General features: G+C 54.5%; 2 protein-coding genes and 1 non-coding gene across 9 annotated transcripts; all 3 read left to right on the top strand.

Annotated features, from left to right (window-relative positions):
• The first annotated feature begins 3,520 nt into the window (after positions 1–3,520).
• Positions 3,521–18,114, top strand: ATN1 (atrophin 1). 6 transcript variants are annotated; one of them, XM_030938364.1, is made up of 12 exons: positions 4,056–4,208; positions 5,059–5,206; positions 9,610–9,798; positions 9,946–10,083; positions 10,232–10,345; positions 11,299–13,295; positions 13,573–13,795; positions 13,955–14,143; positions 14,269–14,965; positions 16,691–16,834; positions 17,175–17,355; positions 17,541–18,114. In XM_030938364.1, the coding sequence occupies exons 3-12, from the start codon at positions 9,772–9,774 to the stop codon at positions 17,572–17,574; spliced, it is 3,744 nt and encodes a 1,247-aa protein (XP_030794224.1). In that variant the 5' UTR covers positions 4,056–4,208; positions 5,059–5,206; positions 9,610–9,771; the 3' UTR covers positions 17,575–18,114. The 6 variants fall into 6 exon arrangements, 5 of the variants coding, with proteins under 5 accessions (XP_010384195.1, XP_010384194.1, XP_030794223.1 ...); XR_004059489.1 differs by lacking the exon at positions 5,059–5,206 and having other exon boundaries at positions 4,046–4,208; positions 13,955–14,163; XM_010385892.2 differs by lacking the exon at positions 5,059–5,206 and having other exon boundaries at positions 4,054–4,208; positions 11,302–13,295.
• A 1,006-nt stretch (positions 18,115–19,120) lies between these two features.
• Positions 19,121–21,748, top strand: C10H12orf57 (chromosome 10 C12orf57 homolog). Of its 2 annotated transcripts, none has more exons than XM_010385891.2 (3): positions 19,121–19,981; positions 20,255–20,344; positions 21,518–21,748. In XM_010385891.2, the coding sequence occupies exons 1-3, from the start codon at positions 19,930–19,932 to the stop codon at positions 21,667–21,669; spliced, it is 294 nt and encodes a 97-aa protein (XP_010384193.1). In that variant the 5' UTR covers positions 19,121–19,929; the 3' UTR covers positions 21,670–21,748. The 2 variants fall into 2 exon arrangements, with proteins under 2 accessions (XP_010384193.1, XP_010384191.1); XM_010385889.2 differs by having other exon boundaries at positions 20,255–20,431.
• On the top strand, positions 19,597–19,658 carry LOC115900159. Its single transcript, XR_004059829.1, has one exon. It is a non-coding gene; the product is annotated as a U7 small nuclear RNA (small nuclear RNA).
• Positions 21,749–26,104: the final 4,356 nt, after the last annotated feature.

The raw sequence follows: 26,104 nt of genomic DNA, 5'->3' as shown, positions 1-26,104 counted from the left end.
AGGACCTAAGGAAACAGAGTCCTCCAATAAACTGAAAATTCAGGGACGAAAGTGCTTAACAGACCCCTGGCTGGGTCAGACTAATAGTAGGGTTCCAATATGTGGCTAGAGACATATGACTCCTTAGCTATAACTCGTTAACTCTTATGGGGCCTCAGCGTTGAGATGCTCATTCTAGGTACCACCGAGGGGGACAAATCCCTTCCTAGTGGCTTGGATGCAACGTTGCGTCCCACAGATAGGGTCTGCACATGGGAGAGCTAACCACTAGAGGGAGTTAGAGTTCTGCAGGAAGCCATACTGGAGGCCAAGTGGGAGGAACATCAAGCTGTCCCCTGTGGGCCTCCCACTCTGCTTCTGCTAAGGTCTGGTCCTGGCTCCCTCTGCCATCCTGCTCAGCTCCAGGGCTAAAATAGGATTCTAGTTCTGTATGGGCATGGCCCATTTCTTTTCTTGCCCTCCTTCCTGGGTTCCTGACACCTCAGCCATTTTCAATTGAAAGCCATTTCTCTTTCAATTCAAAGAGCTTCATGCCCCCTTTCCATTTCTGTGCCTTTTAATTTCAGTGTGGGCATCTCATCTTTCCCTTTTCTCCTGTCTCCTGGCGACCCTTCATGCCTCCCTTGGGGTTTCCTGTACCTTTATCTGTGCCTCTCAGTTTTCTCTGGGGTCCCTGATACCTATCTTACCTTAGTAACTCCCAGACTGACCAGGACTATTCTAGTTTGAGCCTAGTTCCTAGCCTCTGTCCTTTCTTTCATCCCTCCTCACCAGGTCGCCTTCACTGACAGTCTGGCCCCCCCATCCCCAAAGTACTGGGGTTGGATTGGGTTACAGCTAGCTCTGCCTGGGCCTTCCAGGCCCTTCTCTCCACTTTCCCTTTGTGCCGTTGCCTGGAGACCAATGGGTTGTGGGGGGCTGAGCCAGAGAGGGAGCTGGGGTGAGGAATGGCGGGGGCTGTGCGCGCGCGCGCGCGCGCGTGTGTGGTGTGTGTGTGTGTGTGTGTGTGATGCCCCCTGCAGCTGGACTATAAGCCTCAGGTAGGGGAGGAATGGGAGAGGGTAGACACTGGTTTCTTTTGTGACTCTCACCATCCCCTATCCCCACATATGCCTAAATTTTTCTTTTAGTCTCCATTGTAGCCCGTTCCTTAGTGATTAAAAAACACGGGAGAAGAGCTCAGCCTGGAAGGGATTTGGAAAGGGCTTGAGCCAAGGCCCAGTGGGAGTCTGAACTGAGTGGTGCAGAAAGAGAGGAAATGCAATGGGGAGAGAGGGTGAGGGGGAAAGGGGGAGCCCTGGAACAAAGCTGGGGGTGGGGAGGAGCAGGAGCTATGCTAGAGCAAGAGGGAGTGGGGCGCACAGGGAGACAGGGAGCTGGCCTGGTCTCAGGGAGGCCCTGGGAGGGGTGGGAAGGTGTGCATGGAGTGGTGAGTGTCAACCAATTCAAGGGACTTCAGAGTGATGACTCATTCCCAGGCCAAGGAAGGGTTCCTGTTCCTGCGCCCAGTTCCCCAGTGCTCTGGAATCTTGTTTAGAGCTTTTGAGTATTCCCAGAACTTTGTTGAATCTGGCCCAAGGAATTGTGAGACAAAATCTACTGAGCTGCTCCAGAGCCAACCTCCTTCCTTCCCTGAAGGCAGGTGGGATCTTGCCAGTTCAGGGACCACCCTTAGCCTCCAGCAAGACTAGTCCCACAAGTACCCGGTCGCCACCCCAAATGTGGAGCGCTACTGAGGGCTCCCAATCCACACTCCAGCTCCAGCTCTTCCGGTTTGCCAGCCTGCCTCCCTCCCATTCTCTGGCCTTCCCAATTTCTGCTGCCAAAAATCACCCTGTGTCCTTTGTCCTGGGAGATGTTGCTGCTTGGTGGAGGGCCAGGAGGGAGCCCAGGAGAAGGAACTGGTGGTGGGCTGGCGGAGGTGCTTGCTTCATGGCTGGCGGCAGACTGACTGCCAGAGGCTACCTGGAGAGCAGGGGAGGGAGAGGGAATGGTTGGAAGGAGCCTGCAGTGTGTGGTGGGGATTGTCTACACCTTAGAACAGGTGGGATTGAGGAACAAGGATACCTAGGGATTTGGGTCCACATTAAGCCCAATCTTCACCTGACTGCTTCCCTGTGACCCAGGGGATCTTCAGTGATGACTTTCAACAGATTTGAGAAGGAAAATGCAGATGCCACTAGATGGAAGAAGGCCTGAGGATGGTGTCTCACTCCTCCAAGCTGTATCCCTTACCTATCTACCTATGGGCTTGCCAGCAACCCCCCACCCCACCAAATCTGTCATTTCCTTTAACTGCCCTCCTTTCCCATCCCCATTTTCTTTTTCTTTGTTTTTCTTTTTTTTTTTTTTTTTGAGACGGAGTCTCGCTCTGTCGCCCAGGCTGGACTGCGGTGGTGCGATCTCTGCTCGCTGAAACCTTTGCCTCCCAGGTTCAAGGATTCTCCTGCCTCAGCCTCCCGGAGTAGCTGGGATTACAGGCATGTGCCACCACACCCGGCAAATTTTTGTATTTTTAGTAGAGACGGGATTTCGCCATGTTGGCCAGGCTGGTCTTGAACTCCTGACAAGTGACCCGCTGGCCTCAGCCTCCCAAAGTGCTGAGATTACAGGCGTGAGCCCCCGCGCCGGCCCCATCTCCATTTTCTTTTCCCATCCATGATCTTTCCTCTTCCATACTGCTGCCAAGGCCTTGTTCAGCTTACATTTCCTTCCAATCTTCTTATCCCCCTCTTCCCCATTCTGCTTGCCCAAGTAAATCCTCCTCAGCTCCACTGAGAGCCCCCACCCCCAGGATCCAGCCAGCCCCGTGTCTCCCGCCCCCCTTTCCCATCCAGAGCCCTCCTTTCTTACCCATAACCCATTTTCTCTAGAATTGGCACCTGGGTCCACCTCCTTCATCCCTTAAGGTTCTTCACGTTCCCTCCTCTCTCTTCACTGACGTTGCCTCTGGACTTCTCTCTCCAGCTATCCTTCACCCCCCACCCCCAATTATTATATTTCTCTTTTCCCAACACGAATCACCCCCAAAAGCTTTACTGTCTTCCAGAAGCCCCATCTTCCTATATATGTCAGAATTTCAATTTTTCTCCCTCCTTATGACCCCAAACTTCCATCCCATTCTCTCTGATAATAGCCCCCAAACCCATCTGGCTCCATCTCTGCCACAGACCCTTCACCCCAACCTTCTTTCACTTCTCACCAGGCACCCACAAAGCCCCCAGGCAGCTCCATCTTTCCAATCCAATCCCATTATCCCAATCTCTACCCCAGGATCCCCCAAACTCCTCCCACTTCACCTCTGCCACAGACCCGGTCGCCCCCAAACTTCAGCCTCCCCTCATCTGCCCTCACCACCCACAGCCCCTCCTACCTAGCCCTCTCCCGCGCCAGGCCCGCGGGCTCCCCACATTCCGCCACGGCAAGCCCTCCCCGCGCCCCGGCCCCCTCGGCCTCGGCCTCGGCCAACTCGCGCGGCGCCTCCCCCTCTCCGGCTCCCCCTCTCTCCCCCCTCGCGGCTTGCCTCGCGCTCCCTCCCTCGCGTCTCCCTCCTGGCCCCTCTCTTCTCCGTTCCTCCGCGCTCCCTCCTTCTCCCTCTTCCTCCCTTCTCCCATCCCCCTCTCCCAGGCTCCCTCCCTTCGCCGTCCGCTTTCCAGTGCGAGTCGCTGGACGCACCGCCCAGCCCGTCCGCAGCCCCGTGCCGGGTCCGGGCCTCGGGCCGGGCCATTTCGGAGGGACCGCGGCCTCGGGGAGGGGCTAGGAGGGGGCGAGGGAGCCGGCCGCCGGGGAAGGGGCGGGGGCCGTGGGCGAGGCGGCCGAGGGGCCCGGGATCGCGCGGGTGCGGGCTGTGCTAGGCGGGCGCAGGCGGCGGGTCGGAGCCGCGCCGAGGGCCGGGCGGGCCGCGGGGCCGGGCGGCGCGGCCCGGGGCATTCCGGGCGGCCAAAGGGAGGCGGCGAGCCCGGGGAGGTGGGGAGCAGAGCGGGGATCGGGGTTGCTCCGGGGGCCGGCGGGCGATTGGGGCCAGGCGGGGAAAAGGGGGGATGGGGGCCGCCCTCCGGGGGGGTCGGGGCCGCCGCCGCCGTCGTCGCGGCGGCGACTGAGGCAGAGAAGAGGAGAGGGGGGCGGGGGAGCTGCCGCCGCCGCCCCCCAGAGGCGCTGGAGCCCGGAATCCCGCTCGGAGCCAGCCAGCCGTCTCGAGCTACCAGCAGGTAAGGTCTGCGGCCGCCTGGGCCCCGGGCCCGCGGGATTCTGTCCCGCCCGGGTTCCGGCCTGCGGCTCCCCACCCCCACCCCTCCCAGTTTCCCCTCCTGCCGCCGCCGCCTCCATTTGTTATTTTCCCAATCCCGTCCCCCCACTGCGGGCTCTGCCTGGCCTGAGGCCGGGGGCTCAGGGGGTGGGGCCCGTCGAGGAGGGTCAGGGCCCAGGGCTTCGGGAGGATCGGGAAGGTGGGGAAGGAGGGAGGGTCTCCGGAGGAAGGCTGTGGGGCCGGAGGGGTAGCCGGGACCCGCGGACCCAAAAGAGGAGGAACATCGAGGCGGGGGTTGGCGAAGGAAAACGGGGGATGCTCTGAGTGGGGTTCGGAGCGAAGGCAGAAGGGATAGGAGAGATGGCAGCGAGGTGGGGCATGAAGGCTCCAGGAAAAAGCTCCAAAGGCCCAGAACACGGGTTCCGGAGCCTGGGGTTGGGGGTGTTAGGAATGGACGGGAAGTGGGAAACGGGAAAGGGGTGTGGTAGGTGGAAAGAGGGACTGTGGCTGATGAACCTCGGGGAAACGGAGGCTTGGGCGAAAAGAGGTCCATCTTTGAGAAGAGCCAGAGGTTTTCCAGCGTGGAAGTGGGAAGTCCATGTCTTTGTGACGGTTTTCATTCCCCTACTCCAGGTCACCTCTGACCCTGTTTTCCCCATCCCAGACATAGTTACTTCTTGGAGAGGGCACTGGGGCCCGGTAGTGTGGGTTATTCCAAAACGAATGAGGAGGAAAACAGGAACACAGAAGGGGGAGTTGGGAAGAAAGGGGTTCTGGGAGGATGGAAATGAGATAATTGAGCAACCTTACAGGCACTCCAAGCAAGTTGCGACCTCCACCCTTCACCCTCCAATTTCCGGAGAGTCAGCTGCCCCTGGAGCTGTGATCTATATAGGGAGGCCTTAGTTACTGCTTTGAGCTCAAAGATCTCCCTTTGTGCATGGGCTTATTTCGACTAGGGTAGGTACCTTTAAGCTCCCTTCCCTGAGGTGCTATAGGAGAGTAGGAGTTGCTTTGGCAACTGGGAGGGGGCAGGGGTGGCTTCCAGATGGACTCCTGGGATGGTCTCTTGGAGGCACCTTTTGCCACTGTGTCGCTATGGTAGTGATCCGGTGGGATGTCCAATTGGTAGGCGGGGGCTTCGAATCTTTATTGGACGTCGGCCTGCGGCTATGTCCTTGGGACTCTGGGCTGGGTTCTGGAGGATGTTTCTGGATCTGTTGGTGGATGGGAGTTTCCCCACGGCAGCGTGTCCCCTTTCATGTTGCAGTCTGTTGGAACAGGTAGATATGTTCCTTGCAGATCATAGGTGTTTCTCCAAGTCTCTCCACCTAGGCATGATGGGAGGGTGAAAACGCTCCTGTTCAGGTTTCACCATCTTTTGGCAGTTGGTTCTGACCTCTACCTCCCTTATTATATTTTTTGTAGAGTTGTCATTTTGCTTCTTTGCACTTTCTTTCATTTTCTAAAACATGAATTCTTCTTTGAGCCTCCCTTCTTGAATAACTTACCCTTTTCCTCCTTACCTCAACTAACCTTTGGCCTTCTTCCCTGACCTTGTAGAAATGGCTGGGCTCCCAGGCCCATCCCAGGTGAGGGTGGCCCAGGACAAAGGGCTGCATGAAACAGCCTCATGCCGGGGAAATACTATAGAATAGGAGCCAGGAGACCTGTGTCTCTAGACCTGGCTGTGCCTCTGTGACCTTGGGCAAGGCACTTCTCTTGAAGTGTCCGGCTTCATTGTTAAGATGAAGGGGCCATAGATGAGATGATCTCTGAGGCCTCCCTAAAGGTCCTGGATTCTCAGAAGGCTTAGGCCAGTGCATTGTTATCTAGGAGTCACTTTGGACTGGTTAGTCTGGCAGGTCCAGAATGATGTTGGGGGCTGGGCCAATGATCCTGAAATTTAGCCTGCGAGCCCCTCCCAGGGAGCTTGTGACTCCACTGTATTCCTTCTGACATCCCATATGTCTCTTAATTTCTTTTCCCGTTCTTACTTAGGGGCTCTTTTTCTATTTCTCACTTTCCTCCCAACCCAGTCTGGTCTTAATCATTTTCTTTTTTTTTTTTTTTTTTTGAGACGGAGTCTCGCTCTGTCGCCCAGGCTGGAGTGCAGTGGCCGGATCTCAGCTCACTGCAAGTTCCGCCTCCTGGGTTACGCCATTCTCCTGCCTCAGCCTCCGGAGTAGCTAGGACTACAGGCGCCCGCCACCTCGCCCGGCTAGTTTTTTGTATCTTTTAGTAGAGACGGGGTTTCACCGTGTTAGCCAGGATGGTCTCGATCTCCTGACCTTGTGATCCACCCGTCTCGGCCTCCCAAAGTGCTGGGATTACAGGCTTGAGCCACCGCGCCCGGCCTAATCATTTTCTTTTTAAAGTAAGGTAATGAAGGTGAATGTGCTTAGTGTGTGGCCAGATACAGAGTAGGTGCTCTGTAATATTAGTTACAATGATTGTCTGCTAGGAGTGTAGGCTGGTGCTAAAACATGACCCAGGTCTAGAAACACACACAGTCCAACCCTAACTCCTTCCCTCCTCTGCCACTTCTTATCCCCAGGATTACTTGTTCTTTTATGACTGCTTTTGTCCTTCAAAGCTACTCATTGCTAGTTTTATCAGATTTCAGGTGATTAAAAAAGAAGGGCATACTATGATTGCTGTGTTCCTCAGGTACATTCCTGTGTTTCTCTTACCTTTTGAATCCCCTAACCTAACTGACTTGGTGAACAGGTTCTGTGACAGGGAAGGGAGATGGACACCCTTCTCTAGGAGGGCTGGCAAAGATACACCAGTCACAAATAGTCATCTTTGTTGTGCTTTTTGTTTAAGATTGTTTTCCTCTTTTGCTATGGTGGGTGTTGTTCTTTGGATTTTTTTTTTCTTTCTGTTCTTTTTTGTTTTTTGGTTGATAGTATTTTAATACCAGTCTACACAACAACTAAAAAATGTGGGAAAATAGCTGTAGCTGAAAAAAAATAAATAAAGGCCAGGCGCGGTGGCTCACGCCTGTATTCCCAGCACTTTAGGAGGCTGAGGCGGGTAGATCACCTGAGGTCAGGAGTTCGAGACCAGCCTGGCCAACATAGTGAAACCCCGTCTCTATTAAAAATACAAAAATTAGCCAGGCGTGGTGGTGGGCGCTTGTAATCCCAGCTACTTGGGAGGCTGAGGCAGGAGAATCGCTTGAACCTGGGAGGCGGAGGTAGCAGTGAGCTGAGATCATGCCATTGCACTCCAGCCTGGGGAACAACAATTAAAATCTATCTTAAAAAAAAAAAAAAAACTAGTTGGCCGGGCACAGTGGCTCACGCCTGTAATCTCAGCACGTTGGAAGGCCAAGGCAGACAGATCACCTGAGGTCAGGAATTCGAGACTACCCTGACCAACATGGTGAAACTCTGTCTCTACTAAAAGTACAAAAAAATTAGCAGGGTGTGGTGGTGCAGCTTGTAATCCCAGCTACTTAGGAGGCTGAGGCAGGAGAACCACTTGAACCCAGGAGGTGGAGGTTGCAGTGAGTGAGATCGCGCCACTCCATTCCAGCCTGGGCAACAAGAATGAAACTCTGTCTCAAAAAAAAAAAAAAAAAAAAAAGACTAGTCTACTGGGCAGAACATCAGTTGAAAGTTCAGAAGACAGGCTCTGTCCCAGCAATTTTGTGATTCTAAGTAAATTGTGAAGTTTCCTGGAAAGGTTAGACTCACCCCTTACTGCTTGCATCAGTATGGTTCCATGGAGGTGAGTGAGAATTACTGTGTTCCTTGGGAAAAATACACTACAGAATATGGACATGCCATTTACCTAGCAGGCCTCCAACTCAGAATAGAATAGATGGGTAAGCTTAGTCTATTCCCACTGGAGCTAGCAGCACTTAATTCAGGAAGAAAGACCTACTGAAGTTAGTGGGTTTAAAGGTCAATCACAAGAGAAGTGCACACACGTATATATACGACATCAGTGGAAAGGAAGAAAAAGTAAGAAAATACCATTTTTGCTCTCAAAAGATCTTACAATCAGTAATTTGGAGGGACTTGACACTTAGCAAGAAATACGAACAAGTGCAAATGAATATAGCTGGCTATACCTGCCTACCTACTGATAGACAGATATGGATGGACTGGCTTGAGGAGCTGTGTAACCCTGTCTTCACCAAGTAGGAGGACAGGCTTCAAAATTGGTAAATCTGTATTGTTTGCTCACGGATATTTTGAGTCTTTAATCATTCATGTGAAAACCCTGACTTTTCCTCTAGCCTTAGGGAGCTCAAGTACTAGAGAATGAGTCCTTTATGACGCTCTCAAAAGTGAAGTTCTACAATTTGGGGCTACCTAGGTTTAGTCTTGGGATTGGTAGGGCTGTGTTCCTTTGTATTATAGAATGGGACATTCTTCTTCTACCTACTCTGATGTGAGAAAAGATTCTTTTCATATCTCTGTGACTGATCTAGGCCTTCTGAGAATTCTCCCCACCAACTTCTGAGGAGAATGTAGCAAAGTACAGAAGAAAGAGCATGGGCTTTGAAGTCACAGACGTGGGTTTGATTCTGGCTCTGTCACTGGTTCCTCACTGTGTGAGGTTGAGCTAGTCACAATCACAATCTTTGAGCCTCAGTTCCCTCACCTACATAATGAAGGTAATAATGCTTACCATTCAGGGTTGGCTGTAAATATTAAATGAAATCATGTGTGTGAAGGGCTTGATATAAAGAAGGTACTCAACAAATTAATACTTCAACGTCATTTCTTTTTTTTTTTTTTGAGACAGAGTTTCACTCTGTCACCCAGGCTGGAGTGCAGTGGCATGATCTCGGCTCACTGCAACCTCTGCTTCCCAGGTTCAAGTGATTTGCTTGCCTCAGCCTCCTGAGTAGCTGGGATTACAGGCACGCGCCACCACGCCTGGCTGGGTTTCACCATGTTGGCCAGGCTGGTCTTGAACTCCTGAACTTGCGATCCGTCCACCTCGGCCTCCCAAAGGGCTGGGATTATAGGCGTGAGCCACCATGCCGCGTTCCATTTCTTTATGTTCCTTTGCAAGGCTCCGTGGAATGTGTGCATTCACAAATATCCTTTGAGGATCATGAAGGGTAAAACTGTGTGATCTCCTGGATTGGAGCTTGTAGGTACATCTGAATTTTCTGCCCTCTACAGAGGTGAAAGAGATTATACTTTGAGCAGCATCTCCCTGCCTTTTAGATAGCTAAGGTGGCCCACGGGGCACGCCAGCAGTGTCTTGTGGTATCTCTACCTCTTGGCCTAAAGGCTTAGGGTTGGGCCACTTGCTCAGTTCTCTGACAAGCACAATCGTATTCCTTTGTGACTCTGTTCTCCCAGTGGGAGACTCTGATGGTTTCCTTCTAACAGGTTTCACTGAAAACAGATCCTGCAAAAGTTCCAGGTGCCTATACTGGAAACTTGGAGATCCTGCTTCCCAGACCACAGCTGTGGGGAACTTGGGGTGGAGCAGAGAAGTTTCTGTATTCAGCTGCCCAGGCAGAGGAGAATGGAGTCTCCACAGCCTGAAGAATGAAGACACGACAGAATAAAGACTCGGTGAGTTAAAATGAGAGACCTGAAAGATGAGGGGCGGGGCAGGCAAGCTAGGAGGAAGGGTCTAGAGAAGAAGAACAAATAATGTGCACCATAAAGTTAGGTGCAGTGTAAAGAACAGTGTTACCTACCTCCTTCCTCCTCCTGCAGATGTCAATGAGGAGTGGACGGAAGAAAGAGGCCCCTGGGCCCCGGGAAGAACTGAGATCGAGGGGCCGGGCCTCCCCTGGAGGGGTCAGCACGTCCAGCAGTGATGGCAAAGCTGAGAAGTCCAGGCAGACAGCCAAGGTATTCTGTCCTCAGGTCCTCCCACAGGATGCCCAGGCACTGGGGCTGAGGGTGTGTGTGTGTTGTCGGGGGAACTTCCTGTTTGGCAGAGGGTAACGGGGGAGCTTGGGAGTAGGGAAAAGACAGGAATTTTCTTTCTCTCTAACAGAAGGCCCGAGTAGAGGAAGCCTCCACCCCAAAGGTCAACAAGCAGGGTCGGAGTGAGGAGATCTCAGAGAGTGAAAGTGAGGAGACCAATGCACCAAAAAAGACCAAAACTGAGGTGGGAGACCCTTGTCGCCATCCTGACCCATCTTGTGACCATTCTTTTCTCAGACTTCCTTATGCTCACTATTCTTAGCTGGATCTCTCCTGGGACATAAGAGAAAGGCCAGATCATAGTGCTTATGAGAGCAGTTCTGTCTATAATATGCCAGAGAGATTCTTAGAACTTTGACAGACCACCAGATGACCTGGCAGGGCCAAAGGGGACCAGAAGAGTTGGGGGATTCTAGTCTCTGGGTGAGAAGTCTTAGTGGAAGGAACAAATAAATCTTAAGGAAATGCAGAAGTGGTCTTTCTTTTTTATTGTTTTTTTTTGTTGTTGTTTTGTTTTTGAGACAGAGTTTCATTCTGTCACCCAGGCTGGAGTACAGTGGCACGATCTCAGCTCATTGCATCCTCCGCCTCCTGGGTTCAAGCAGTTGTGCCTCAGCCTCCCGAGTAGCTGGGATTATAGGCATGAGCCACCACGCCCGGCTAATTTTTGTACTTTTAGTAGAGATAGGGTTTCACCGTGTTGGCCAGGCTGGTTTGGAACTCCTGGCCTCAAGTGATCCTCCTGCTTCAGCCTCCCAAAGTGCTGGGATTACAGGTGTGAGCCTCTGTGCCCGGCCAGAAGTGGTCTAAGAACCAAGGGCTTGGGGGATGGACGATGGTTAAAGTGGTGGTTATGAGATGGTGGAAGACAGGGATTTGTAGTCAGCTGTGGGTAGAGACAAGGTGCTTGAGATGGATCCTTGAGGAAGGAATAGGGTTTTACAGGAGGGAAACAAGACTGGCTGCTAGGGAGCAGCCAAGAATGTGGGGAAAGTGGGGAGTCCCCAGATGGCAAGAGGTACCACATCACAGTACAACAGTGTGCTGTGAGGGGAAATGATTTTATGCAAGACAGGCCCTAAATCTCAGGGAAGCAGGAAAGGAAAAGAGAAAAAATGAGGCTTCCCTTTTCTACAGCAGGAACTCCCTCGGCCACAGTCTCCCTCTGATCTGGATAGCTTGGATGGGCGGAGCCTTAATGATGATGGCAGCAGCGACCCTAGGGATATTGACCAGGACAACCGAAGCACATCCCCCAGCATCTACAGCCCCGGAAGTGTGGAGAATGACTCCGACTCATCTTCTGGCCTGTCCCAGGGCCCAGCCCGCCCCTACCACCCACCTCCACTCTTTCCCCCTTCCCCTCCACCGCCAGACAGCACCCCTCGGCAGCCAGAGGCTAGCTTTGAACCCCATCCTTCTGTGACACCCACTGGATATCATGCTCCCATGGAGCCCCCCACATCTCGAATGTTCCAGGCTCCTCCTGGGGCCCCTCCCCCTCACCCACAGCTCTATCCTGGGAGCGCTGGTGGAGGAGTTTTGTCTGGACCCCCAATGGGTCCCAAGGCGGGAGGGGCTGCCTCATCAGTGGGGGCCCCTAATGGGGGTAAGCAACACCCCCCACCCACTACTCCCATTTCAGTATCAAGCTCTGGGGCTGGTGGTGCTCCCCCAACAAAGCCACCTAACACTCCAGTGGGTGGTGGGAACCTACCTTCTGCTCCACCACCAGCCAACTTCCCCCATGTGACCCCGAACCTGCCTCCCCCACCTGCCCTGAGACCCCTCAACAATGCATCAGCCTCTCCCCCGGGCCTGGGGGCTCAACCACTACCTGGGCATCTGCCCTCTCCCCATGCCATGGGGCAGGGTATGGGTGGACTTCCTCCTGGCCCAGAGAAGGGCCCGACTCTGGCTCCTTCACCCCACTCTCTGCCTCCTGCTTCCTCTTCTTCTGCCCCAGCACCCCCCATGAGGTTTCCTTATTCATCCTCTAGTAGTAGCTCTGCAGCAGCCTCCTCTTCCAGTTCTTCCTCCTCTTCCTCTGCCTCCCCCTACCCAGCTTCCCAGGCATTGCCCAGTTACCCCCACTCTTTCCCTCCCCCAACAAGCCTCTCTGTCTCCAATCAGCCCCCCAAGTATACTCAGCCTTCTCTCCCATCCCAGGCTGTGTGGAGCCAGGGTCCCCCACCACCTCCTCCCTATGGCCGCCTCTTAGCCAATAGCAATGCCCATCCAGGCCCCTTCCCGCCCTCTACTGGGGCCCAGTCCACTGCCCACCCACCAGCCTCAACACATCACCATCACCACCAGCAACAGCAGCAGCAGCAGCAGCAGCAGCAGCAGCATCACGGAAGCTCTGGGCCCCCTCCTGGAGCATTTCCCCACCCCCTGGAGGGCGGCAGCTCCCACCACGCACACCCTTATGCCATGTCTCCCTCCCTGGGGTCTCTGAGGCCCTACCCACCAGGGCCAACACACCTGCCCCCACCTCACAGCCAGGTGTCCTACAGCCAAGCAGGCCCCAATGGCCCTCCAGTCTCTTCCTCTTCCAACTCTTCCTCTTCCACTTCTCAAGGGTCCTTCCCATGTTCACACCCCTCCCCCTCCCAGGGACCTCAGGGGACGCCCTACCCTTTCCCACCGGTGCCTACGGTCACCACCTCTTCGGCTACCCTTTCCACGGTCATTGCCACCGTGGCTTCCTCGCCAGCAGGCTACAAAACGGCCTCCCCACCTGGGCCCCCACCGTACGGAAAGAGAGCCCCGTCCCCAGGGGCCTACAAGACAGCCACCCCACCCGGATACAAACCCGGGTCCCCTCCCAACTTCCGAACGGGGACCCCACCGGGCTATAGAGGAACCTCGCCACCTGCAGGCCCAGGGACCTTCAAGCCGGGCTCGCCCACCGTGGGACCTGGGCCCCTGCCACCTGCGGGGCCCTCAGGCCTGCCATCTCTGCCACCACCACCTGCGGCCCCTGCCTCAGGGCCGCCCCTGAGCGCCACGCAGATCAAGCAGGAGCCGGCTGAGGAGTATGAGACCCCCGAGAGCCCAGTTCCGCCAGCCCGCAGCCCCTCGCCCCCTCCCAAGGTGGTAGATGTGCCCAGCCATGCCAGTCAGTCTGCCAGGTGAGCGGCCAGGTGGGGCGGAGGTGGGCCTGGAAGGGGGACGACAAGGCGGCGACGGAGAGGGAGTAGCAGGGAGGGGCCCTGCGCTGGTGTAGTGTTTTAGAAAAGCACGCCCCTCTCCTCTGTCCATTCCTAGCGGCCAGTGAGGCCGGCAGCAGCTCAGCCTGCAGGGGTGGTTTTTAGGCGGGGCCTACAAGCACTCGCTGGGGCCGCGGCTCCGCGGGCTCCACCGGGCATCTCGCACCGGCTGAGCGCGCGCTGCTTCCACGCCTGGCAGGTTCAACAAACACCTGGATCGCGGCTTCAACTCGTGCGCGCGCAGCGACCTGTACTTCGTGCCACTGGAGGGCTCCAAACTGGCCAAGAAGCGGGCCGACCTGGTGGAGAAGGTGCGGCGCGAGGCGGAGCAGCGCGCGCGCGAAGAAAAGGAGCGGGAGCGCGAGCGGGAACGCGAGAAGGAGCGCGAGCGCGAGAAGGAGCGCGAGCTTGAACGCAGCGTGGTGAGTGCGTCACTGCCTGCGCCACCGCCTTCTTTGCCTCCTTCCCTCTTAGCCGCGCTGCGGTGCTGGGGCTGGGGCTGGGGCTGGGCTTGGGGCTGGGGCTGGTGCTGGGGTTGGGGTTGGGGCTGGGGCTACGGCTTGTGCTGGGGCTTGTGCTAGGTGGGCGGGCGAGTCAAGTCGCCACCTGTCGGAGGGGAGGTACCACTGCAGCCCAGGAAATGGAGCCGAAAAGGATTTCAGCGACAGCAGTCTGCATTCCTGGGTTGGGAGAAGGCATGCTCAGATGGGACTACCTGTGGATCCCAAGAAGGGCAGCTATTCGGAAGGGGGGTCGCAGTTAAGTTCCAGGTGGGCAGAGTTTCAGTGAGGTGAGGCATTTTGGCATTCAGCTGTGGAAACAAATGGGCAGCTTGAAACCAGCCACCTCTTTTCATAACTGCGGCTTTGACTCCACTTTTCCCTGTACCCCACAGAAGTTGGCTCAGGAGGGCCGTGCTCCGGTGGAATGCCCATCTCTGGGCCCAGTGCCCCATCGCCCTCCATTTGAACCGGGCAGTGCGGTGGCTACAGTGCCCCCCTACCTGGGTCCTGACACTCCAGCCTTGCGCACTCTCAGTGAATATGCCCGGCCTCATGTCATGTCTCCTGGCAATCGTAACCATCCATTCTACGTGCCCCTGGGGGCAGTGGACCCGGGGCTCCTGGGTTACAATGTCCCGGCCCTGTACAGCAGCGATCCTGCTGCCCGGGAGAGGGAACGGGAAGCCCGTGAACGAGACCTCCGTGACCGCCTCAAGCCTGGCTTCGAGGTGAAGCCTAGTGAGCTGGAACCCCTACATGGGGTCCCTGGGCCGGGCTTGGATCCCTTTCCCCGACATGGGGGCCTGGCTCTGCAGCCTGGCCCACCTGGCCTGCACCCTTTCCCCTTTCATCCGAGCCTGGGGCCCCTGGAGCGAGAACGTCTAGCACTGGCAGCTGGGCCAGCCCTGCGGCCTGACATGTCCTATGCTGAGCGGCTGGCAGCTGAGAGGCAGCACGCAGAAAGGGTGGCGGCCCTGGGCAATGATCCGCTGGCCCGGCTGCAGATGCTCAATGTGACTCCCCATCACCACCAGCACTCCCACATCCACTCGCACCTGCACCTGCACCAGCAAGATGCTATCCATGCAGGTGAGACCCCCTCCTTCCTCGCCCTGGCCCTTTGGGGCCACCGTCCGCCATCATGACTGGGCTCTTTTGTTCCTCTGGCTGAGACTTTCCTCCCCTCGCCTGGCATGGACTTTTCCTGAGATTGCTTCCCTCAACTCTGCCTCCCTGACATTCCCTCAGCCCTGTCTCCTCATGGCCTTGCCTGGCCACAGAACCTGTATTCCTCACACCCCAGTCCTCTCCATAGTCTAGTATCCTACCCATGACAGAGGCCCAGGTAGGAGCCTTTGAAGGACACACCTTTCTATCCTCACAGCCCCATTCTCCCGAGTCCTTCACAAACATATCTTATGTATTTTTTTGAGACATTGGCTCGCTCTGCCACCCAGCCTGGAGTGTAGTGGTGCAGTCACAGCTCACTGCAGCCTCAACTTCCTGGGCTCAAGTGATCCTCCTACCTCAGTCTCCAGAGTAGCTGGGATTACAGGCATGTGTCACCATACCTGGCTAATTTTTGTATTTTTGGTAGAGATGGGGTTTTGCCATATTGGCCAGGCTGGTCTCAAATTCCTGAGTTCAAAGCCATCCACCCACCTTGGCCTCCCAAAGTCCTGAGATTACAGACGTGAGCCACCGTGCCCAATCCACAAACCTATTTTCTGATTTCTCTGGATTCAACTCATTTTTTGCCATTTTCTCCTTTTCTCACAGTGAGAGGTCTTTCATGTTCTTCTCCGTCTCTAGATCTGTAACTTTCTAGAAAGGGCCCTGTAGCTTTGGGTTTGGGTGTCACAGGCAATAATGAGCTTTACTTACTATCCTTTCACCATTTTGTTTTTGAGACGGAGTCTCGCCCTGTCGCCAAGCTGGAGTGCAGTGGCGCGATCTCAGCTTACTGCAACCTCTGCCTCCCGGGTTCAAGTGATTCTTCTGCCTCAGCAGGCACTGCCTGCCTGAGTTGCTGGGACTACAGGCGTGTGCCACCAAATACAGCTAATTTTTGTATTTTTAATAGAGACGGGGTTTCGCCATGTTGGCTAGGATAGTCTCGATCTCTTGACCTTGTGATACGCCCACCTTGGCCTCCCAAAGTGCTGGGATTACAAGCGGGAGCCACAGCACCCGCTTGCTTTTTTTTCTTGTTTTTTTTTTTTTTTTTTAAATTTGAGACCAAGTCTTGCTCTTTTGCCCAGACCAGAGTGCAGTGACGCGATCTCGGCTCAATGCAGCTTCTACCTTCCAGGTTCAAGCGATTCTCCTGCCTCAGCCTCCTGAAGAGCTGGGACTAGGCGTGTGCCACCATGCCTGGCTAATGTTTTTGTATTTTTAGTTTCACCATGTTGGCCAGGCTGGTCTTGAACTCCTGACCTCAGGTGATCCGCCTGCCTCAGCCTCCCAAAGTGCTGGGATTATAGGCTTGAGCCACCGCACCTGGCCTCTTCCTGTCTTATTTCCTAAACTTCTATCTTCCACCTCCTTCAAGCAGTCAACCTCTCCCTCTCCTTCCCCTCACACCCTTCTGATGACTGGAATTTCCTGTCCTCTGTCATCCATATGTCCCTCCTCCAGTAGGGCTCAGCCTGTCCACCCCCCACAGGCCTCTAGTTCTTCCATTCTGCCTTCGTTCCACTTTGGAGCTCCTTGTGTTTGTCCAACTCAATTCCCAGGCTTGGATCCCTTCACCCAAATGCATGGTTTTCCCTACACCTGCCTTCTGGTGACACCTTCCTCTTCTCTGCTCTCCAGCCTCTGCCTCGGTGCACCCTCTCATCGACCCCCTGGCCTCAGGGTCTCACCTTACTCGGATCCCCTACCCAGCTGGAACTCTCCCTAACCCCCTGCTTCCTCACCCTCTGCACGAGAACGAAGTTCTTCGTCACCAGCTCTTTGGTAAGGATGGAAGTTGGGGTAGGCAAGCTGTAATGAGAAAAGGGCAGAAAGGAGGTATTTAGGTGGGGGGATGGGCCTAGTTGGGCTTGAGGAGGAATGAGGAGATGCCTAGAGGAGCTGGGCATGGGAATAGGAGAGCTGAACCTCTGCCCAAGAGAAGCACAAGTTTTAGTGTCAGCCTAAGAGGTTTGAATCCCAATTCCACTCTATCACTGGCAACTTAGAGAACTGGCTGTGTTACCTAACTTTTTAGTTCATTACTTTTGTATGTAAAGGAGCTGGCTATCCCCTGGTACTTGTTATCCATTGGTCATGTGACCCTTGCCCTTCCTGCTCACAGCTGCCCCTTACCGGGACCTGCCGGCCTCCCTTTCTGCCCCAATGTCAGCAGCTCATCAGCTGCAGGCCATGCACGCACAGTCAGCTGAGCTGCAGCGCTTGGCGCTGGAACAGCAGCAGTGGCTGCATGCCCATCACCCGCTGCACAGTGTGCCGCTCCCTGCCCAGGAGGACTATTACAGGTACCCCAGGGTCCCCAGGGGGACATGGGCTCAGCGAGCCTGGGAGGGGCTGTGGGCATGGAACAGCTGGGCACTGTGCTCCTGGGGGAGGGAACCCCTCCTCTGACAACCCCTTCGGTAAGGGGGCAAGGTCAGGGTTGGTCTCAAGTCTCTTACCTCTCTGCTATGCACTGCCCCTTCCCTAGTCACCTGAAGAAGGAAAGCGACAAGCCACTGTAGAACCTGCGATCAAGAGAGCACCACGGCTCCTACATTGGACCTTGGAGCATCCCCACCCTCCCCCCACCCCACCCTTGGCCTGCCACCCAGAGCCAAGAAGGTGCTGCTCACTTGCAGGGCCTCCGCAGCTGGACAGAGAGTGGGGGAGGGAGGGACAGACAGAAGGCCAAGGCCTGGTGTGGTATGCAGAGGTGGGGAGGAGGCGAGGATGGGGACAGAAAGCGCACAGAATCTTGGACCAGGTCTCTCTTCCTTGTCCCCCCTGCTTTTCTTCTCTCCCATGCCCAACCCCCATGGCCGCCGCCCCTCCCTTGCCCCGTTGGTGTGATTATTTCATCTGTTAGATGTGGCTGTTTTGCGTAGCATCGTGTGCCAACCCTGCCCCTCCCCGATCCCTGTGTGCGCGCCCCCTTTGCAATGTATGCCCCTTGCCCCTTCCCCACATTAATAATTTATATATATAAATATCTATATGACGCTCTTAAAAAACATCCCAACCAAAACCAACCAAACAAAAACATCCTCACAACTCCCCAGGAACATGGCTGTGACTGTTCTTTGTGGGATATGGGGGTGAGGCTGGGTCTCAGTGCAGCGGTACTTAGAACTGCAGCCAGGGTCTGGCAGGGAAGCGGGAAGACCAGTCCTTAAGGAACTGGGTGTAGGGGCTGGGAAGAATTGGAGAGGGGATCCCTGCAGAGCCCGGAGCACTGACTCAGCCAGAGGCGGTACCGGGGGTGCTAGTGCTCCCTCCTATCCCAAGGCTGGGCAGTCAAAATACTGGAGGCCTCTGCCTGGGCTCTGTGGCTCATGCCTGTAATCCCAGCACGTTGGGAGGCTGAGGCGGGTGGATTGCTTGAGCCTAGGAGTTGGAAACCAGCTTGGGCAACAGAGAGAAGCCCCATCTTAAAAAACAGTCAGCTGGGCGTTGTGGTGCACTTGTGGTCCTAGCTACTCGGGAGGCTGAGGTGGGAGGATCACTTGGGGATCGAGGCTGCAGTGAGTCATGATCGCACCACTGCACTCTAGCCTGGGTGACAGAGCAAGGCCCTATCTCAAAACAAAAGGAACCCCAACCAACCAAACACTAGAGGCCTGGGACAGGCTCACCTCTGACATGGTCAAGTCTTGGAATCTGTTCAGAGGGGTCTCACTGTTAGGAGCCACCAGAGTCCTCTGGAACAAAGGCTTCAGAGTCCTGAATCCTTTCCATGGAATAGTTTTGGTTATGAGGCCAGGCGTGGCGGCTCACGCTGGTAATCCCAGGACTTTGGGAGGCTGAGGCGGGCGGATCACGAGGTCAGGAGTTCGAGACCAGCCTGCCAGCATAGCAAAACCCTGCGTCTACTAAAAACAAAAATTAGCTGCGCATGGTGGTGCGCGCCTGTAGACCCAGCTACTTGGGAGGCTGAGGCAGAAGAGTCGCTTGAACCCAGGAAGTGGTGGTTGTGGTGAGCCAAGATCCCCCCAGCCGCACTCCAGCTTGGCGACAGAGCAAGACTCCGTCTCAAAAACAACAAAACCAGTTATGAAGCGGGGTATGGGGTGGGCTAGTTTTAATAGGTCCAGGCGATTAGTACCTGGCATCCTTAACCACCCTACAGTTTGAGAAAGGAGTGGTTGATAATCTCAAAAGCCTGGAAGGGAAGGGAAATCGGGCCGGGCGTTATGCTCCGTCGCTCATGAGTAGACAAGGCCATTTTAGGAAAGTGCGAGAATGGCTTTTGCTCTGGGCTATTACTGCCGAATCCAGGTCTCTGGGCTTAACAACAACGAACTGGCTGTGAGTGGCTGGTATCTAAACCAATCAGCATCGAACTCATTTGCATAGACTGAGAGCAAATGTTCGCGAACTCTAGAAATGAATGACTTAAGTTCCTTAGAATATTCTTTTCCTACTGAAAGTTACAACATGCATCGTTGTTTATACAGTAATAGAAACAAGAAAAAAGCCACCTGAGTTCACCCTCACCAATTGTGGAGTTCATGCATATCCCATCTTCTGTCTGGACACATGCGCACCAGTGTTACAGCTCTTTTAGAATTTGTCTAGCAGGCTTTCCGGTATTTGCTGGAAAGCCCCTTTCAGATAGCTTGTTTGTAACAACAGAATCTGTTTAGGGTGCACAATTTCCGTGAGGTCTTTTTATTCAGTAGGTAGTTTTTTTTTTTGTATAAGTGTTGGCTGTTACAAGGTTTGTGTATAGAAAGTTCGGACCACGCCTGGGGGCTTCCGGCTACGCCGGATGCTGCTTCCTTTCCGCCACCACTGGCCTTGGGAACTGTTGTAGGACGTGGCTCTTTCTTCCTGAGCTTTCCATTTACCTCCGCTGCACTTGCAGCTTCAGACGTCGTATGGCGTCCGCCGCGGCCCAACCCGCGGCCCTGAGCGCTGAGCAGGCAAAGGGTGAGAATCATCGTAGTCAAGGCATGGGTTGCCGGTCCGGGGAGGATGCGGGCGGAGGATGTGGGGGGACAAACCTGGCTTCGTCCGCCGGGAAAACAGGGTAGGGGACGCCGGGTACCGTTGTCTTAAGTGGGGCGCTTGCCCCCAAGACTCGGGATCTTATTGGGTTACCTATAGCCTCAATCCACTAATTCCCTGCGCTCTCCACTGGGCCCGCTCTCCGTTCTCCGACGCCTACCCGGGACGCCTCCCTGGGTTGCTTCTGACGCGCAGTGGTCCTGGCGGAGGTGATCCAGGCGTTCTCCGCCCCTGAGAATGCAGTGCGCATGGACGAGGCTCGGGATAACGCGTGCAACGACATGGGTAAGATGCTGCAATTCGTGCTGCCCGTGGCCACGCAGATCCAGCAGGAGGTTATCAAAGCCTATGGCTTCAGCTGCGACGGGGAAGGTGGGTCAGACGCGGGAAGGCGGGGGTTGGGTCGGGAGAGGGCGCCGGATCTGTGGGGCCCTGAGCGATTGTCTCCTTTCTCGCCACACGGCGACAGTGTTGGCACTCAGAGCCCAGGGTCTACCCTGAGCTTGTGCCTCCGAGTTGCATTTTGTACAGGAGAGGTTCCGTATCCCTTATCCGAAATGCTTGGGACCAGAAGTGTTTCGGATTTTTTCAGATTTCGGAATATTTACATATACATGGATATCTTGGGGGATGGGACTCAAGTCTGAACACGAAATTGTTTTGTTTCATATACACACAGCTTAAGCACATAGCCTGAAGGTAATTTTATATAATAGTCTGAATAATCTTGTGCATGAGACAAAGTTTTGACTGCGTTTTGACTGCAGCCCCCCCACCCCCACCCCCCACCACGAAGTCAGGTGTGGAATTTTCCATTTTTGGCTTCACACTGGCACTCAAATAATTTCAGATTTTGGATTTTCTAATTAAGGATGGTCAACCTGTACTGTGAATCACATTATTATTTCATTTTGTGATGAGGGAGCAAACGTTAATGGTGCAGACTCTTAGTAGTAGCAGAGCTGGACGTCAGCGCTGTTGTGCCATCTTTTAGTGAGATGTGTGCATGACAGCAGTGGCTGCAGTCTCTCCAGGGTGTTTCAGCTAATTTCTGTTTGGGGGTTGGTGGTTAAATTTTTGGGGAGACCCTGGTGTTCCCCAAAAGTGCTGACTGATTCAGCTCTGGTGCCCCATAGCCTTCTTGCATTCCAGCTACAGACCTGGGGTCTCGTGTTCATTCTTGGGGTTCCAGTGACTAAACTGCTAAAAGGGTTCACCTGAGAGCAAGAAGCACGCTGCCTTGGGATATTTTCATTCACTGCATCCCATCTAGTTGTGCCCAGTGTAGACCAAGAAGTTGATCCAAACCACATTGGACAGAGGCCTGCATGTGTCCTGTTTTGCAAACAGCTGCCCAGCCAGTGGGGAAGCAGTTCATGCTTAAACTACCACCCCCTCCAGCTGTCTTACACATGCTGGTCCTTGGAAGAAGCATTGACCCTCCACTCCCTCTTGCAGGTGTCCTTAAATTTGCTCGCTTGGTCAAGTCCTACGAAGCCCAGGATCCTGAGATCGCCAGCCTGTCAGGCAAGCTGAAGGCGCTGTTCCTGCCGCCCATGACCCTGCCACCCCACGGGCCTGCTGCTGGTGGCAGCGTGGCTGCCTCCTGAGAGTTGGCCCTCCCTATGCCCCTGCCAGGGAAGGAAAGGCCTTGATGTTCCAGACGATAATAAACGTGCCTGTGACTTAGCCTTGGTGTGAGTCTTTTGCAGACTTGACAACCCCCATCTCACCTTCCCAGATTCCCTCTGCCTTTCCAGGCCCCATCCCCAGGTGCAGCTCCTTCCTATACTCCTGGCTGGGCCTAACCCTGCTCCAGTGAGGGCCTGAGGCTCCTCCCCTTCCCCCAGGGCAGGGTGAGAGGCTGGACTGGGCCCCTCGACGCTCTGGGTGGGTGGGCCTGCACAGGGGACACCTCCTTTTCTGAGGAATTGGGCTGTTAGGACTTTCCCTTAGGCGCTTTGGTTTCTGCCTACTGAGAGGTTTCCCCCATTGGTTGCTCTTCCCTCAGCCAGGGTTACTTCCTGGTCTTTGTTCCTACCCAGGGGCAGGCTGCTCTGTCAGCTTGAGCTCCAGGTGGAGCTCCAGGTGGCTCCTCCTCTCCCGAGGGAAGGGGGCCCTGGCCCAGCGGGCAGGCCTGCTGTACTCGTGCACTGGGGCTGCAGGGAAGCTGGCCACTGTGGGCGGTCTCAGGCCAGCCCCGCCCCACCTGTCCTTTTCCTGGAGACTATTAGTCCAGGGTTTGTCCCTGCGGTGCCGTTGGCCTGGCAGGCTGGATCGAGGAGGAAGTGGCTGATTTCTGAGCGGTTCTTCCTCTCCTGGCTTGGGCTGCTGTGCACAGCTGTGCCCCTGGCTCAGCCCCGCCCCCTGTGGCCCTCCGCCGTGACTTCCTCATCCCTACAGAGATGCTGTCCTGTGGGTAAGTCCCAGGCACCACCTGGGTCCTAGTCTCCTGTTAGTTTTGGAGGGAGGGAGGGTCTTGTTGATGCTCACTCCAACGTGTGTGTGAGCGCGAGTGCAATCTGCCGCGGCCCTGCCCTGCGCCTGTTTCCGGCCCCTATGAGCCTTCCCCTTCCCACAAAGTGTGAGGACCCCCAGGCTCACTCATGCCCCTCTGCCCCATCTTTAACATTTTCCCCCTGACAAGTGTGTATCTGTTCTCTCCATTGCATTTCTACTTCCAGCCTCTGGGCTCCTGCTTCTGTCTCCTGCTTAGGACCTGTCCCCCGTGGGTAGCTCACAATACCTGAAACAGCAATCAGAGGCCACCCGCGAAGGCCCTCCCATGCCCAGCCAACTTCCCTGCTCTTCCCAACATCTGACTTTGGTCCCATCTTCCTTCCATTTCCTTTCACTTCCCTTTCCCCTGCATCATTCATTCAGCAGGTACATGTTGAGCATCTGTTACACACCAGCTATTGTTTAAGATGCTGGTAATACTGGAGTGAACAAGACAGACATGGTCCCTGCTCTCACGGAGCTTACATTCCAGTGGGAGGTTACAGACTGAACAAATAACCCAATAAATTGGATTATTGCAGATTCTCAGAAGTGTTATGCAGAAAATGAAACAGCTTCGGCTGGGTGTAGTGGTTCATGCCTGTGATCCCAGCACATTGGGAGGCTAAGGCGAGAGGATTGCTTGAGCCCAGGAGTTTGAGACCAGCCTGGCCATATAGTGAGACCCTGTCTCTACAAAAAATAAGAAATTAGCTGGGTGTGGTGGCACGCATCTGTGGTTCCAGCTATGGAGAGGCTAAGGTGAGAGGCTTGCTTGAGCCCGGGAGGTCAAGGCTGCAGTGAGCAGTGATTGCACCACTGCACACCAGTCTGGGCGACAGAGCGAGACCTTGTCTCAAAGAAAAAAAGAAAAAGAAAATGAACCAGCTTCATGTGCTAGCAAGTAACTGGGTGTGTAGGTGACACTACTAGCTGGAGGGATCGGGGAGGCCTTCCCGAGGAGGTGACGTTTGAGCTGCGATCTGCTTGAGGAGGAAGAGGAGCCAGCCATGTGATGTGATCAAGAGTCGAGCATCCCTGGGCAGAGGAGATGGTGAGCACAAAGCCCTGATGTGGGAACAAACAAAAAAAGGACAGTGTGTCCATGGCAGAGGACCCTAGTGGAGCAGAGGCAGAGCCACGGCAGGTCAGACCTTGTTGGAGCTGGGATGTTGAAAGTGAAAACCTGACCAGATGAGGTGGTGCATGCCTGTGATCCCAGCACTTTGGGAGGCCGAGATGGGAGGATCGCTTGAGCTCAGGAGTTTAAAACCAGCCTGGGCAACATAGAGAGATCCCATCTCTATTAAAAAAAAAAAAAAAAAAGGTGATGGCCCAAGCATGTAGTAGTCCCAGCAGTTTGGGAGGCTGAGGTGGGAGGATCACTTGAGCCCAGGAGTTCAAGACCACGCCGGGCAACATACAGAGAGACCTCATCTCAGCTACAACTACTGCTACTAATAAATAGCTGGACATAGTGGCATGCACCTGTGGTCTCAGTTACTTGGGAGGCTGAGACAGGAGGATCACCTGAGCCAAGGAGGTCAAGACTGTAGCGAGTTGTGATTGTGACACTGCACTTTTCAGCCCGGGTGAGAAAGCAAGATTCTGTGTCAAAAAAAGAGAGAGAGAGAGAGAGAGGAAGGAAGGAAGGAAAGAAGGAAGGAAGGAAGGAAGGAAGGAAGGAAGGAAGGAAGGAAGGAAGGAAGGAAGGAGAGGAAGAAAGAAAGAAAAAGAGAAAGAAGGAAGAAAAGGAAAGTGAGAAAGAAGAAAGAAGAAAAAAAGAAAAGAAAAGAAAGAAAAAGAAAAAAAAGTGACAACTGGCTGGGCGCGGTGGCTCACACCTGTAATCCCAGCACTTTGGGAGGAGTTCGAGACCAGCCTGGCCGACATAGTGAAACCCTGTCTCAACTAAAGATATAGAAAAGAAAGGAAAAGAAAAAAAATGAGGCGGGCACAGTAGGGCACACCTGTAGTCCCAGCTACTAGGGAGGCTGAGGCAGGAGAATTGCTCCAACCTGGGAGGCAGAGGTTGCAGTGAGCCAAGACTGCACCACTGTACTCCAGCCTGGGCGACAGGGAGAGACTCCATCTCAAAAAAAAAAAATACAAAAAAGAAAAAGTGACAACCTGATTACAGAGTACTGGTGAGTTTGTGAGTGGGTGGCTCCCCAGCCCTGCTGATTCTTGCTTCTCACACGTCTGCTCCTGCCCCAGTGCACGTCTTGTCACTGTCGGCCCCACCGATGGGGTTCCTACTGAGTCTTCTGGTGCTTGATCCCTTCCGTGGTCATTTTCCTGCCAGGTAGCTTGGCCAGGCCTCCCCTGGTGCAGATTCCATCCTTGGTTTCTCGGCCTGGCCTTGAATGACCCTCTACAGCAGGGTCCCAACCTCTCAGAGCAGCTTTGCTCCAGCCACACGGCTTGCTCACAGCCAGGCACTGCACATGTGGACTCCGTGCGTGCCCCCTTTGCTCTGACGCATGTTGCCTCTCAGGGAGCACTTCTTCCTCCACCTTCCATCATGGGCTCTGGCGGTGCCTGTCCCATCTGCCCCCGACGCTGTCTGCTGCGGTATGGTTGGTGGTGGAAAGGGCACCAGGCTCCGGCATCTGACATCCTTGTTTTACCCACCTTCCCACTCACTAGCTTGTGACCCTGGCCAATTACTTAACATCTCTGAGTCTTAGTTTCTATTTCTATAATTGGGTGAATAACACCTACTAAGTAGTGTTGGCCTGAGGATTAATAGTATAATGTAAAAGCTGGCGGCACTGAAGCCCTGCCACTTACCAGCTTTTCACATCAGTATTTGGGAAATATTGTTAAGCTCATTTGTCGGCGGGGATTCTGAGGCTCAGAGAAGTTCAAGAACTTTCTACAGATTATTTTGCTTTGTTTGCCCTTCCAGACTGCCTGTCTTCTTATATCACCGTTGATCTTGATCTGCATGGTTTTTAATTTTTTTTTTTTTTTGAGATGGAGTTTCACTCTGTTGCCCAGGCTGGAGTGCAGTGGTGCAATCTCGGCTCACTGCAAACTCCATCTCCCGGGTTCAAGCAATTCTCCTGCCTCAGCCTCCTGAGAAGCTGGGATTACAGGCGTGTACCACCACACCTAGCTAATTTTTGTATTTTCTTTTTTTTTTTTTTTTTTGAGATGGAGTCTTGCTCTGCCGCCCAGGCTGGAGTGCAGTGGCCGGCTCTCAGCTCACTGCAAGCTCCGCCTCCCGGGTTCACGCCATTCTCCTGTCTCAGCCTCCCGAGTAGCTGGGACTACAGGCGCCCGCCTCGTCGCCCGGCTAGTTTTTTGTATTTTTTAGTAGAGACGGGGTTTCATCGTATTAGCCAGGATGCTCTCGATCTCCTGACCTCATGATCCGCCCGTCTCGGCCTCCCAAAGTGCTGGGATTACAGGCTTGAGCCACCGCACCCGGCCAATTTTTGTATTTTCAATAGAGTCGGGGTTTCACCATGTTGGCCAGGCTGGTCTCGAACTCCTGACCTCAAGTGATCTGCCCACCTCGGCCTCCCAAAGTGCTGGGAT

The sequence above is a fragment of the Rhinopithecus roxellana genome, chromosome 10 (genome assembly GCF_007565055.1).
Source record: "Rhinopithecus roxellana isolate Shanxi Qingling chromosome 10, ASM756505v1, whole genome shotgun sequence".
Classification (NCBI taxonomy): domain Eukaryota; kingdom Metazoa; phylum Chordata; class Mammalia; order Primates; family Cercopithecidae; genus Rhinopithecus; species Rhinopithecus roxellana.
The sequence above is the reverse complement of the archived record's forward strand: the minus strand, read 5'-3'. Positions and strand labels throughout refer to the sequence as shown.

Bases quoted from the DNA above. Each gene is read 5' to 3' on its own strand.
- ATN1 (XM_030938363.1), top strand. From the start codon at position 9,772: ATGAAGACACGACAGAATAAAGACTCG. The intron at 14,144-14,268 runs GTGGGCAGAGTT...TGTACCCCACAG, and splicing joins GGGTCGCAGTTAAGTTCCAG to AAGTTGGCTCAGGAGGGCCG. The intron at 14,966-16,690 runs GTGAGACCCCCT...TCTGCTCTCCAG, and splicing joins GCAAGATGCTATCCATGCAG to CCTCTGCCTCGGTGCACCCT.
- C10H12orf57 (XM_010385889.2), top strand. From the start codon at position 19,930: ATGGCGTCCGCCGCGGCCCAACCCGCGGCCCTGAGCGCTGAGCAGGCA. The intron at 19,982-20,254 runs GTGAGAATCATC...TCTGACGCGCAG, and splicing joins GAGCGCTGAGCAGGCAAAGG to TGGTCCTGGCGGAGGTGATC. The intron at 20,432-21,517 runs GTGGGTCAGACG...TCCCTCTTGCAG, and splicing joins CTTCAGCTGCGACGGGGAAG to GTGTCCTTAAATTTGCTCGC.